The sequence below is a fragment of the Macaca nemestrina genome, chromosome 13, assembly GCF_043159975.1.
Source record: "Macaca nemestrina isolate mMacNem1 chromosome 13, mMacNem.hap1, whole genome shotgun sequence".
Lineage (NCBI taxonomy): Eukaryota > Metazoa > Chordata > Mammalia > Primates > Cercopithecidae > Macaca > Macaca nemestrina.
Genome location: NC_092137.1, coordinates 44,357,482 through 44,372,289, shown reverse-complemented (window position 1 = coordinate 44,372,289; position 14,808 = coordinate 44,357,482). Strand labels below are relative to the sequence as shown.

The window sequence follows — 14,808 nt, the reverse complement described above, 5'->3', positions numbered from 1 at the left end:
TACTTTGGGAGGCCGAGGCAGGAGGATTGCTTGAGGACAGGAGTTCGATGCTGCAGTGTGCTATGATGCCACTGCACTCCAGCCTGGGCAACAGAGAACTTGTCTTGAAAATAAAAAATAAAAGGAACTAAATTTAAATATAGTGAAGACAATGTATACCTGCCAGATGTTAGCACTTATGAGGCTATAGTAATCAAAATGATGTGATATTTCCACAGGGTTAGACAAAAAAACAATAGAGCAGAAGAAACTACAAATGGACCACACATATTTGGGGAATGGGAATTTGACAGGGGTGGCATGGTGTTGGCACAATTAGTTAGCTGGATGGGAAAAAAAAGATTCCTTAGTTCATACACTATGTAACAAGAAATTCAAGAATGATTAAAAACTTAACCAAGCATATGTGCTTGGGAGGTAGAAGATTTCTAAAATGGCTGGAAGGTAACATTGCAGATCCTTCTGTAGTTCACAAGCATGATTGGGTTTTCACACTTATGTGTGAGATGTGCCTCCCCTCAGCCTTGTTACATTATCCATGTGACATGAAAATGAAAATGTATAAATTTAAAAAATTAGAGACTATATGAACTTGGGATGAGGATGATTTCCTAAACAAGAAAAACACACAGCAAAAAAAAAAAAGACAAATAGCAAGACTGCATAAACAAAGAAAAACAAACAAAACAGTCTGAGAGGTTTTGCAGCTCACATAACAAAGGATTAGTATCTAGACTATATAGAAACAGACAAATAAATTAGAAAAAGACAAGCCCAATGGAAAAATGGACAAAAGGTGTGAACATTCAATTCAGAAAAGAGGAAACTCAAATGGCCAATATATATAGAAAAGATGTTCTTCTCACATGTAATCAGAAATGCAAATTATTTCATACTTATCCAACTGGAATTTTTTTTTTTTTTTTTTTTTTTTTTTGCATTAGAGACAGGGTCTCATTCTGTTACCCAGGCTGGCATGCAGTGGCGCATTTGTAGCTCACTGCAGACTTGAACTCCTGGGCTTAAGGGATCCTCCTGCTTCAGCATCCAAATAGCTAGGACTACAGGTGCACGCCACCCAAATTTTCTGTTGGTTTTCCTCCTTTCTCCTTCTCTCCCTCTTCCTCCTCTCCCCTCCTTTTTTCAGTTAGGAATTTTAGTGACATAATTTCAGTTTACATTAAGGTTTTTGATCATACATGTAAAATATATTATTACAACCATTTAAAATATGTTTTAAAGTTATTGGATTTAATTAACTCCTGGAGTATAGGATCTTTAGGAGCCTACAGAACTTTCATGAAGACTTCACATTTTAAAATTACTTACAGTCAGAAGTAAACTAGAACTCTTAAGAATGTTTATGTATAGTTCAAGCTCCCCCTAAATTTTTTTTTTTTTTTTGAGACGGAGTCTAGCTCTGTCGCCAGGCTGGAGTGATTTTCCTGTCTCAGCCTCCTGAGTAGCTGGGCCTACAGGCACCCGCCACCACCCTCAGCTAATTTTTCTAATTTTAGTAGAGACGGAGTTTCACCAGGTTGGCCAGGCCGGTCTCTAACTCCTGACCTCAGGTCATCCACCCGCCTCGGCCTCCCAAAGTGCTGGGATTAAAGGCGTGAGGCACTGTGCCCGGCAGAACCCAGTAACTTTCTTTTTCTTTTTTTTTTTTTTGAGACGGAGTCTCGCTCTGTCGCCCAGGCTGGAGTGCAGTGGCGTGATCTCGGCTCACTGCAAGCTCCACCTCCCGGGTTCACGCCGTTCTCCTGCCTCAGCCTCCCGAGTAGCTGGGACTACGGATGCCCGCCACCTCGCCCGGCTAGTTTTTTGTATTTTTAGTAGAGACGGGGTTTCACCATGTTAGCCAGGATGGTCTCGATCTCCTGACCTCGTGATCCGCCCGTCTCGGCCTCCCAAAGTGCTGGGATTACAGGCTTGAGCCACCGCGCCCGGCCTGAACCCAGAAACTTTCAAGAGTATACTTCAGACGGGCACGGTGGCTCAAACCTGTAATCCCAGCACTTTGGGAGGCCAAGACGGGCGGATCACGAGGTCAGGAGATCTAGACCATCCTAGCTAACACGGTGAAACCCCGTCTCTACTAAAAAATACAGAAAAAGTAGCTGGGCGAGGTGGCGGGCGCCCGTAGTCCCAGCTACTCGGGAGGCTGAGGTAGGAGAATGGCGTGAACCCGGGAGGTGGAGCTTGCAGTGAGCTGAGATCCGGCCACTGCACTCCAGCCTGGGAGACAGAGCCAGACTCCGTCTCAAAAAAAAAAAAAAAGAGTATACTTCAGTAGAACCAAAGTGCCATATCAATTATAAGCAGTCTTAAGTACAATTTTAATAGCAAATATTAAATATTTTAAATAAGCTTTATACTGTATCGATTTATTATGATTATTCATAGGCAAAATCTCATGAAAATAAACCCCATGGTGCTCTATATCATGTTACTGTGGAATTTTGTTAAGATAAATTGCATTTCGGGCTGGGTGCGGTGGCTCACGCCTGTAATCCCAGCACTTTGGGAGGCCAAGGCGGGCAGATCACCTGAGGTCAGGAGTTCGAGACCAGGCTGGCCAACAGGGTGAAATCCCATCTCTACTAAAAATACAAAAAAATTAGCTGGGCATGGTGGCAGACACCTGTAATCCCAACTATTCATGAGGCTGAGGCAGAAGAATTGCTTGAACCCAGGAGGTGGAGGTTGCAGTGAGCCGAGATCGTGCCATTGCACTCCAGCCTGGGCAACAAACGTGAAACTCCATCTCAAATAATAAATAATAAATTGCATTTCATAACTTCAAGACTTAGGAATGAAGCAAAACCACCTCTTCATAATCACTGCCCAAAAAAGTAAGTGTAAACGACTCAGGAGAGGGAAAGAAGGTATCAGACCCACTATTAGAATAACTCCTGGGTGGTACTGGTCCTCTTCATCTCAAATGCAAAACTGTTTTCATGATAGGTGAATGTTACATGGAACGAATACATTTGTTGTACAGATTTATTCATTAAAAACACACCGTTGCCAATATTATAAACTAGGCTTATTAATTAAGAAAAAGAAGTAAAGTCCAATCTTTCATTCTACCCTTACATAAAAGGTCTGGCTCTTTCGTGTCCCACTGGAGTTGTGGATACTTATGAGATAACAGAAATACTAACTTCCTAACACTAAGTGCCCCTCACCTCCGAATTAGAAGAGCATATCTACCAGTTATATCTGAGCACAAAACAGTATGCTAGTTAGAGGTGTTTGCAGGCAAAATAAAACGGAAACAGAAAATAAGGGGGAGAAAATACCACAGCCAGAAAAGCCAGCAGGAAGTGAGAAATGGCGGTGATGCTGCCTGAAAAGCAATGTATTCTCTATTAGTAGCTACATTTATTACTTCTAGACCGTAATGTAACGTACACAAATCATCAAAACAATGGGCAAACACAAACACTTGTTTAGCATTTTCTTTAGGGTTCACAAAATAACTCCCAAAGTTGAATAGAAAAAAACTTAAAAGCAATTTAGCATAAAAACAAGAGTGCAAATTGTTATAATGCCCATTATGAACTAAAAGCAAGTAACTTCATTTAAGTGCATTTTCTAATACAGAATTTAAAAAGTAACTTCAGAATTGCTTTGAAATTAAATCATCCCTTGAATTCATCTTAACAATTATGTCAGCATTTGACTATTTTACATATACAATGGATTTTTTGCACAACTAGGAATTTTCTAATATGTGAAAAACATCACAATTTGCTATTTTTCACTAAATACTGTTTAGCTTCTCAAAACGTGTTCCACAAGAAATCTTACCACGTTTTCCCTTAATACTTATACCAGATGAACTTCAAAACACAAATGAAGACAATTTGGAAGAGGAAATGTCAGTGTGAGATGTCATTTAAAAAATATAACCTTAAATTCAAGACAAGGAAGAATAATATTTGGCCAGCAAAAGATATTTGATGGACATGTTCAGGTTAATTTCAAGTATTGAAGTTGGATAAAGACTCGGGCACCATATATTGCTCTGGTTTGTGCATTTTCCAAGGTTTCGGAAAATATATCAGGCAGTTTGAAAAGTAAACTAATGAGGCTGTAATTCCTGACTCAAATGTAAGGCTAATATGATTACAGAAACATTTTTTTCCCCAACTAACACTATTTCTCCTGTTATTAAAAACCATTTTAAAGCCTAGATAGAAAGAATGACAACTGGCAAGGCAGTGCCATTATTTTCATATAGGGAGACCAGTTCATTATAACTTTTTTTGAGACGGGTTCTCCCTCTGTCGCCCAGGCTGGAGTGCAGTGGCACGATCTTGGCTCACTGCAACCTCCACTTCCCAGGTTCAAGCGATTCTCCTGCCTCCAGCTCCCGACTAGCTGGGACTACAGGCACGCAGCACCACACCAAGCTACTTTTTGTATTTTTTTTTTTTTTTTAAGTAGAGACAGGTTTCACCATTTTAGCCAGGCTGATTTTGAACCATTGACCTCAAGTGATCTGCCCGCCTTGGCCTGCCAAAGTGCTGGGATTACAGGTGTGAGCCACTGCGCCTGGCCTTCATTATAATTTTTTTCAGTGACAATGCAACTCCCAATGGATTTCTACTTTAGCATTAAGAAATATGACTCTTGGTGGTAAATTCTATTCAGGTTAATAAACTAACGGTGAAGCAGCTTGGAAGCATTTGTTGCTTAGATTGTTTATTCCTTCACAATGTTATTTTAAAATTTAAGATAATTTTTTCAATATAAAAGGCACATATATTTAAAATTCGAGATGGAGTCTTGCTGTTGCCCAGGCTGCTGTGCAGTGGCTGGATCACAGCTCACTGCAGCCTTGAACTCCTGAATTCAAGCAATCCTCCTGCCTCAGTTTCCCAAGTAGCTGGGACTATAGGCATGTGACACCATGCTAGAGTACTTAAAATTTGTGTGTGTGTAGAAACCAGGTCTTGCTGTATTGCCCAGGTGAGTCTCAAACTCCTGGCCTCAAGCATTCCTCCTGCTTTAGCCTCTGGGATTACAGGCACAAGCTACCACAACATTCAGCTAAGTGGTCTTTTCTTTTCTGAGACGGAGTTTCGCTCTTGTTGCCCAGGCTGGAGTGCAATGGCACGATCTCATCTCACTGCAACCTCTGTCACCTGGGTTCAAGCAATTCTTCTGCCTCAGCCTCCCGAGTAGCTGGGATTATAGGCATGCACCACCACGCCTGGCTCATTTTGTATTTTTAGTAGAGACAGGGTTTCTCCATGTTGGTCAGGCTGGTCTCAAACTCCCGAGCTCAGGTATCTGCCTGCCTCAGCCTCCCAAACTGCTGGGATTACAGACATGAGCCACCATGCCCACCCTTAACAAAAAACTTTAATCACTGCAGAATAATGGATTCGTATTTAGAAGAACTGCATAATTCAGTGAACCAGTATTTTCCAAATGACCAGTTCATGATGTGACAAAATCATGCATAGCCAGAAGGTCCATTAAAAATGCAAGACAGACCCAGTGGATTTTAACATAACAAACTAAGAAAAGTCCTCTAATAAACTTTCCGATTTCACATTGCAACCAACCTTCAAGAAACTATCGGTTGTCAAGTTTTGATATCTACAATTATCTGAAGTTACTAAAATACTCCTGTTTTCCAACTACCTATCTGTGTGAGGCCAGGTTTCTTCATATACTTCAACCATCGGGCCGCACCACACTGTAGCAGACTGAACGCAGAAGCACAAACAAGAATTCAGCCCAATATTAAAGGCTCACAAAAATGAAAACTGGTCCTTCTTTTTACACTGCATTTTTGTATCTTAACTTATAAGACAATTATTTTTCATAAAATAGTTTATGTTAACATGTAATCATTTTAACAAATTAAAACAGTGTGTATAATTTCTGTTTTAATTTCTAATATAGTAAATATCAATAGTACCCATAAAAGCAAAAGTTCATTGGAATATACAATTTGTAAGAGTATAAATGGGTCCTGAGACCAAAATACTTGAGAATACCCAGGCTAGGAAATTCAGATGAGTAAACACTGAACATCGGTTTTTCTTTTACTAACTCATACATTATTTCTATTTCAAGCACCAGTAACCCCCAATGAAAAAGGTTTTTTTTTTTTTTTTTTTTTTTTTTGAGACGGAGTCTCGCCCTGTCCCCAGGCTGGAGTGCAGTGGCGCGATCGTGGCTCACTGCAACCTCTGCCTCCTGGGTTCAAGCAATTCTCCCGCCTCAGCCTCCCGAGTAGCTGGGATTACAGGCACACACCACTACGCCCAGCTAATTTTTGTATTTTTAGTGGACATGGGGTTTCACCATGTTGGCCAGGACGGTCTCGATCTCTTGACCTTGTGATCCACCCGCCTTGGCCTCCCAAAGTGCTACGGTTACAGGCGAGAGCCAACGCACCCGGCCAAAGGCAAGTATTTCAAAAAGGAGTATAAATATTTCTGGAGTAGAGAAGGGGTTAATATTGTCCTGTAGAGTTTGGATAATTCCTATTTGGAATTAAATTTTCACAAGTATGCCAACCACATAAGAAGTTTAAAATAACATTAAAAACTGAATCATACCAAATAGTAATATGTCACACTGTTTTTATCAATTCTTTATTTAGGTAACAAGTTGGTTATGTTCACTGCATTGTATGAAACATCACAATATCATACTGGAAAGTACTATCAGTACAGGGTTGGATCAGAGTGGACAGTTTGAACAATAAACCATTTTGCATTCTTCATTCCCTATCTTTTAACAACCCCCCAAACCCAGTTAAGGGACAAACAGCTTTTCACATCATCATGTAAAGCACTTTAACTTACAAGGCTAAAATCTAAAGAATAAATAAAATATATTGTGGCAATAATTCCTTTTAAACCAAAAATCAGGTGCACAATAAATCAAATGATCAGGAAAGCTGTCTGTATTTAAACGTGTGGCTCTCCACAAACAGCTTCAGGAAAATGTTACAGAAAATACCATGAATTCCATTTCACACAGGACCAGATGATGACTCATTTTAACTATACACAAGGGCAATTACATCCTGCTGAAACACAATTTAAACATATAGGAAAATGTTTACAAAGCATCCACAACATGTAAACCATGTACAAATGGATACATTCATTACTTCTCCTAACCCAGTAACTTCTTTCAGATAAATACTTTACTCTTCATATTCAGCATTAATTGAATTTAATACATGCAAAACTCAGAAGAATTCAAGGTTACTGTAAAAATAGAATTAAACTAATAAATCTTCAAGTACCTTATGTGACAGCCACTCTGTACCGTGCCCAATGTTACAAAATGAAAGGTTACTGAACCCATGAAAATATCTCTGTAATATTTCCTTAGATCTAAAATAGATAATTTTAAATGTATTTATAGTAATTTCAATGTGATATTCTGAGTTTTTAAAATAACATAAATGATTAAAAATACCAAATTACACAAAACTCGTATCTTAAAAGCTGAAAAAATTAAAACTATAGAAACCCACATGTAAAACAAAAATCACAATTTACATTATAAAGACAAATCTCATCTTTAAAAAATTTCCAACAGTGAAATGTCAAAGCAAATTATAAATAGCCATAAATTAATCCATTTGGTTTCAAAAGATTTTCTAGGGAGAGTTGAAGGATGCAGTAGATACATGCATAAAATTTGTAAGGGTTTATAATATTATTCCCAAATACACTTTATCTTGAAGCAAGGCAACATTACAATTTGGACATTATTGGAGAACCCAGTTTGGTAATACAGGTAAGATTGGAAAAAAATTAAATAACAATCAATAATAAATACATATCCTATAGAAATTGCTCAAATGAAATTCCAAGCCACAGAGCTGCAAAAGGCTTCCAACTTGGTGAACTGAAAAAAGGAACATATCATACAATTCTTTACTCTTACATGCTTACATGTTGTGTGTTTTGTTTAAAGAAAAAAACATAATGTATTTTCAGAGTATAGCTAACTATATTTCCCATGCACCTCAGGCACATTGTTGATTTGTGGTGAAATAACTCCACTGATTTCTAGGGCCAAAAGTTCAATACAGATGTAATGAGTATGCCTGAGGTTGGCAAAAAATACTGTAGTACAGGCAATGCTACAAGTGGCAACTGTCAGAAAACACAAATATGAACGAATGATGGGAAATGCTAATGATATTCTGCTCATATCACAAAACGTTGGGAATCCACAAGAATATTTTCCCCTTGTATTGAAGAAAATTGTGATTAAAAGTTTTTTCCCCCAATTTTCAGAATCAAAAGCATTTTAGAAGGTTTTTAAGGCTACCATGGGTCTTCTAGATCTCCAGCACCCTACAGGAAGAGAAAAGGAAGAATATTATTATTTACCTATACCACTTCCAGACTGGATTGAATTTCAAAAGAAAACAAAATTGATGAACAAGTTACCTTCCTTTCTTTGTCTGAAAAGGGTACTTTTACAGAGAGATGTTGTGTATTGTATATTGTGTGTGTACACGTGTATCTAATATAGATAGATAACTGGGTTGGGTTATTTTCCTCCCCTCTCCATCAAATGCCTTCCTTTCTCAAAGCACTTAAGAATATTCTGGCATTGGAAAAATACATCAAAACATCAGCTATAACATCCAAAGATTCCAAAGTTTCAATTTATGGTAACTTAAAGCAACTTCAGACACATGATATAAACGTAAAGAAGAAAAGTTAATGTTCTACAGTCATAAAAAGTTTTTTAAAATATTTCCCCCTTGTGAATAATCTATAATTTAAAAATCCCTTTAAACAAAAACTCTCACCTGCCACTATTTTAAAAACTGCCCATAATTATTCCATTTATTAATAACTAATAAAAATTTGTAACAAAATGGACAATTCTGCAATCTTTAAAATGCTCACTGTGGCAATTTTCTCACATGTCTATGTGTGCCCATAATCTCCAAAGATTAATATTTTGTACCACAAAAGATGGATAAGAAAAAGAATAGATTTAAGTATGTAACACATATATTTTAACATTAAACTTCTTTCCTTTTTATTAATGAAAAAAGGTAAGCCAAAAGTGTTCTAAATGTTATATAAATACAAATGAATTTCTAATGGGTATTCTTCCAATATACCAAACTTGGTTGTTTTTAAAAAATTAATTCAAAAATAAGTACAACATGCATAGATTATTCCACATTACATGCTTTATTTGGACTTAAACACTTATAATTTCATTCTAAACACTTGGTTGACATACATTTTGATGTGTGTAGTTAGGCTATACAGAATATACAAACCAAAGCTGTATGAATAATACATAGGTTTTTCAAAAGTTATGTTTCATAAAGAATACAGAGAAAGGAAAAATAGCCACACATCCAGTATCTCACAACTTCTAAAAATAAAACTACAGAGATATAAAATATAAACAAATCAAACAACACACAAATTATTATCCTTGAAAGAAAAATTACAGGCCAGCATCAGCCATTTTTTGAAGAACTAAAATTATTAAAGAAAACATAAATTTATTACAAAGCTAACTATGAGTATACTAATAGGTAAAATAATATGAAGCAGTATAATTCTACATTAACAAGTTTTTCCATAATATAGTGTAATCTCTCTAATCAAAATTTCTAATCCTATCTAGTATTAACTACTGACTGTAATTCATAATTGGTATCCTAATTTCTGGCATACAATGTGAAATGACATATAATTTCATTAATATAAATAGTCAATTTTACACTATCTCATAAAGGTGTATGCAAAGGCCTTTTTAAAAAACAAGGCTATCTGAATATAATAAAACTAGTTTTCCAAGATTCAAATAACAAAACGGTTATATAAATGCATACATTACACTTCCTAAGTTAAAAACCATCAAAGATCACAAAAATATTACCAAAAAGAAAAGTCATATTTTTTCACCACTCATCTTTGTCCCTGCATCTTCATTAGAGCTGTCTAATTCAGCAAGACCACTTTCTGATTCAGTATGGCTTTCCTGCATTGTCACTGGGTTTCCAGCATCACTGTTCGAAGAAGTAGCTGTGGCAGCTGGTTCAGCAGGGCTTTCTTCTCCCTCTACTTTAGCTAGCCTGTAACTAGTCAGCATCTCCTCCAGAAGTTGTCGGTAGTTTCCCCTATGATTAATTCTCATTTGCCTGAGAGCTTCCACCAATTTTCCCTGTGATCCACTTTCCTCTGCTTCCTCGGAGGCCTTTTTTTAAGATTCAAGACCCCAGTGTCAGTAGACAAACTAGGATATCACATGTATTTCATAACACATTACAGCAAAATACTAATTTCTCTACTGAAAAGTAATATAGTCTAAGCATGAGAACATTTTATTAAATATCGATTCTTACCTGTATCAATAAAAACTTCCAATTATAATATCTCAAGTCATTTTAAGCAAATTACCATTAACTAGTTTATGTCTTATTTCACAGTCATTTAAAATTTAATCTGAAATTTACTCAGCTTTTATAATTCAACAGCAACACAAGCATTTCCTAAAACTGACTTACTTAAAAAAAAAAAACAATAATTGGCTATACGATTTAGTACAAAAGAAAATTAATGTTTAAAGCAGTAGGAAAAGGACAGAAAAGCAAGCCATCAGAACAATTTCTTCATCATTTCTGCTAAATGATAAGTAGGAAATACAAAACATAAAACTATATAGATTTAAACAGATCTTTGAAAGACTTTAGAGTTTTCACGGATAAAAATTGTATTTACTTTTTGCCCTTATTTTGATAAAAACATCTAGATAAAAATAAATTAAGTATTTTAAGTATGAATAATAAACTACTCAATCCTTTCATATTTTAGTAAATGTTGGAAAATCTACAGGTTTCTACAATAGTAATTACTTTAATACTGTACAGAACAAGCTCTAATCATCCAAGCTGATCACAGTTAAGCTGACAGACTAAAATCAAGATACCCTTACATTATGTGCCTCTTGATATGATGCATTATACAGTCATGTCCTGTATTCGTGCCAAAAAATGTTTAGAATGAATCTAATAATGCTAATTCCCAGTTTACAGGGAAAAAGTGAATAGAGGATCAAGTTATAGCACAACATGAGAAAACAATCATATGAATTCAGAATGCAGAATGTACTATAAAAAACTGGCTCAGGCTCTTCAAAGTCAGTGTCAAGGGGAAAAAAACAGCTGAGGGGCTTGATGATTAAAGACTTGTTTAATGTGCTTGACTGATAAACTTGATTAGACTGGGATTCAAAATAACAATTACAATAGTCATTCTGGGGACAACTAGGGAAATTTAAACTTGATATTCGATATTATAAAATTTATTATTTTATACACCTACAATGTACCCACAAAAATTACAAATAAATTTTTTAAAAATTAATTTTCTTAGGTATAATAATGGTATTATGGTTATATAGAAAAAAGTCTTCATTCTTTTTTTGTGAGATGGAGTTTCACTCTTGTTGCCCAGGCTGGAGGGCAATGGCGTGATCTTGGCTCACCGCAACCTCCACCTTGCAGATTTAAGTGATTCTCCTGCCTCAGCCTCCCGAGTAGCTGGGATTACAAGCATGTGCCACCACGCCCAGCTAATTTTGTATTTTTAATAGAGATGGGGTTTCTCCATATTGGTCAGGCTGGTCTTGAACTCCCGACCTCAGGTGATTCGCCTGCCTTGGCCTCCCAAAGTGGTGGGATTACAGGTGTGAGCTACTGCGCCTGGTTGAAACACGTCTTCATTCTTAAGAGCTGCATGCTTAAATGTTTACAGGTAAAATATGATGTCTGCAATTTGCTCTCAAAGGGTTCACTCAAAAAAAGAAAAAAAACAATAGATACAGAAAGAAAAACAAAGCAACTATGGCAAAATGTTAAGTTGTTGAATCTAGATAGACAATGTACAGCTGTTCCAACATATCATATCCCCTTTTTGAATACATTTGGAAGTTTTCATCTTAAAATAAAATACAAAATAGGTTATTGATGCAGTTGATCTGACACAAACTCTTAACCTTCTTTAGAGACACTATACTACACTTTTAGAACAAAGATAACACTAATAAAGCCATATAATAAATGGCAATGTTTTATTAGAAAAATGAGAGCAGATGAATGTTATTTTTTAAAAAGTTGTCCCCATTGGCCAGGAGCAGTGACTCATGTCCGCAATTTCACCACTTTGGGAGACAGGGGTAGGAGGATTGCTTGAGGTCAGGAGTTCTAGGCCAGCCTGGGCAACACAGTGAGACCCTATCTCTACAAAAAATGTTTAAAAGGAGCACGCCCATAGTCCCAGCTACTCTGGGAACTGAGGTGAGAGGTTGAGCTAAGTCGAGGAGGTTGAAGCTTCAGTGACCCATGATCATGCCACTGAACTCCAGTCTGGATGACAGAGTGAGACCCTCTTAAAAAAGAACAAAAAAACAAATGAGTGCTTGTTAGGCTGAGGTGGGTGGATCATGACGTCAGGAGTTCAAGACCAGCCTGGCCAAGATAGTGAAACCCTGCCTCTACTAAAAATACAAAAAATTAGCAGCACGCGGTGGCAGGTTCCTGTAATACCAGCTACTCGGGAGGCTGAGGTAGGAGAATCGCTTGAATTCGGAGGGCGGAGGTTGCAGTGAGCCAAGATCACACCACTGCACTCCAGCCTGGGCGACAGAATGAGACTATCTCAACAACAACAACAACAACAACAAAGTGCTTGTTTTCTTGCCTCAGACATGTGGCAGGGTGGGGAGGGGGGAACGGGGCGGGGAAGTGTCCTCATGGCAAAAAATGAGATGATACTGGGCCGGGCACGGTAGCTCATGCCTGTAATCACAGCACTTTGGGAGGCCGAGGTGGGTGGATCACCTGAGGTCAGGAGTTTGAGACCTGCCTCGCTAACATGGTGAAACCCCATCTTTACTAAAAATACAAAAATTAGCTAGGCATGGTGTGTGCACCCATAATCTCAGCCACTCGGGAGGGTGAGGCAGGAGAATCGCTTGAACTCGGGAGGTGGAGGAGGTTGCGGTGAGCCAAGATCACACCCACTGCACTCCAGTCTAGGCATCTCCCAAAAAAAAAGAGATGATACTGTGTATCGCCCATGTTTTTTGGGTACATATACGTCTGTGTATCTGTTCATGTTAGCATATGTAAAAATACCTGAAAAGAAAGGAAATACAGCAATACAATGATAATGGGCAGGGAGTTCAGATACTTTATTTTCTTTGAATTTTCCAATTTTGCACAACAAGCATATTAGCTGTCTTTTAATTTGCAAAATTTATTATGTGGACTTAAAACATGTTTCCCTAAATAAAGTTTCTCAGCCAGGGCTGGTGGCTCATGCCTGTAATCCCAGCACTTTGGGAGGCCAAGGTGAAAGGATCACTTGAGCCCAGGAGTTTGAGATTAGCCTGGGCAACATAGGGAGACCCCGTCTCTACAAAACAAAAATTTTACAAATTAGGTGTGGCAACACACACCTCTGGTCCCAGCTACTTGGGAAGCTAAGGTGGGAGGATCACTTGAGCCCAGGAGGTTGAGATTACAGTGAGCCATGTTCATGCCTCTACACTCCAGCCTGGGCAATGGAGGAAGACTCTGTCATTCATTCATTCATTCATTCATTCATTCATTCATTCATAAATAAATACAAAGTTTCCCATTTCAATCTATTCAGGAAGTGTTGAGATGGAACAATGTGATAAGTATAATTATAAACCTGTCAGTCTTTAAGAGGAAATGTTCTACTTTATGGTATATCACAAAGACTTTTTAATGCAGGGCCTACAACCCTCTCCCCCAGAAAACCCCCAAACCAAAAAAAAAAAAAAAAAGAAAAAAACAAAGGATAAAAACCTACCATTTTATTTTTAAAACATTACAGGACATTAAAACAAAATCTGCTTCAAAGACTTACACATAGAAGTGATTATCAACCCTTGTTCCACATTGGAATTACCTGTGGAGCTTTTAAAATTGCATACACGTCAAAGTTCTATTTCAAAATACACAGATTCAGTGGATTTGGGTTGTTCTTTTAAAGCCTGACAGGCAATTCGGATATACAGCCAGGGTTGAAAATCACTGATGTAGACTAAATGGCGTAACTCTATTTGGAGGTGGACTTATTAATAAGGTTGGATGAAAGGTTGTTCTATTTGTCGTATTTGGGTCAGTTTTGGCAAGTTCAACATATAAAGTACCTCTCACTTTCCAACTGACACTTTCATTATTAATCACCTGTATTTCTGTGAATTGCCATAGCAGTGATAGTTTGGGAAGGGAAGTTGCTTTTTAAAAGACATACTAGGTCAGGCACGGTGGCTGACCTGAGGTCTGTAATCCCAGCACTTTGGGAGGCCGAGGCGGGCAGATCACGAGGTCAGGAGATCGAGACCATCCTTGTTAAACACGGTGAAACCCTGTCTCTACTAAAAATCAAAAAATTAGCCGGACGTGGTGGCAGGCCCCTGTCGTCCCAGCTACTTGGGAGGCTGAGGCAGGAGAACGGCGTGAACCCAGGAGGTACGTAGCTTGCAGTGAGCTGAGATTGTGCCACTGCACTCCAGCCTGGGTGACAGAGTGAGACTCCAACTCAAAAAAAAAAGGCATACTAAAACTAAACCATGGCCAGGCATGGTGCCTCATACCTGTAATCCCAGTACTTTTGGAGGCCGAGGCAGGTGGATCACTTTAGTTCAGGAGTTCGAGACTAGCCTGATCAACATGGTGAAACCCGTCTCAACTAAAAATACAAAAATTAGCTAGGCATGATGGTGCATGCCTGCAGTTCC

The 14,808-nt window shown here is 37.9% G+C and overlaps 1 protein-coding gene and 1 pseudogene across 7 annotated transcripts in view; one reads left to right on the top strand and one right to left on the bottom strand.

Moving 5' to 3' along the window:
* The window catches only part of LOC105464941 (protein phosphatase, Mg2+/Mn2+ dependent 1B), an 87,414-nt gene that overhangs the window by 4,268 nt on the left and 68,338 nt on the right, over window positions 1-14,808 (bottom strand). For 2 of the 7 annotated variants that reach the window (XM_011713095.2, XM_071076642.1), the window contains exon 6: window positions 6,608-8,351. The exons of 2 other annotated variants lie outside the window; for them this stretch is intronic. In XM_011713095.2, coding sequence (XP_011711397.1) covers window positions 8,322-8,351 — 30 coding nt within the window. In that variant the 3' untranslated portion in view covers window positions 6,608-8,321. Of the gene's footprint in view, window positions 1-6,607; window positions 8,352-9,792; window positions 10,231-14,808 lie in introns of those variants that run through there. 3 more of the 7 variants (XM_011713092.3, XM_011713093.3, XM_011713094.3) reach the window with 2 other exon arrangements.
* LOC112423748 (small nucleolar RNA U13) lies at window positions 457-546 on the top strand (annotated as a pseudogene).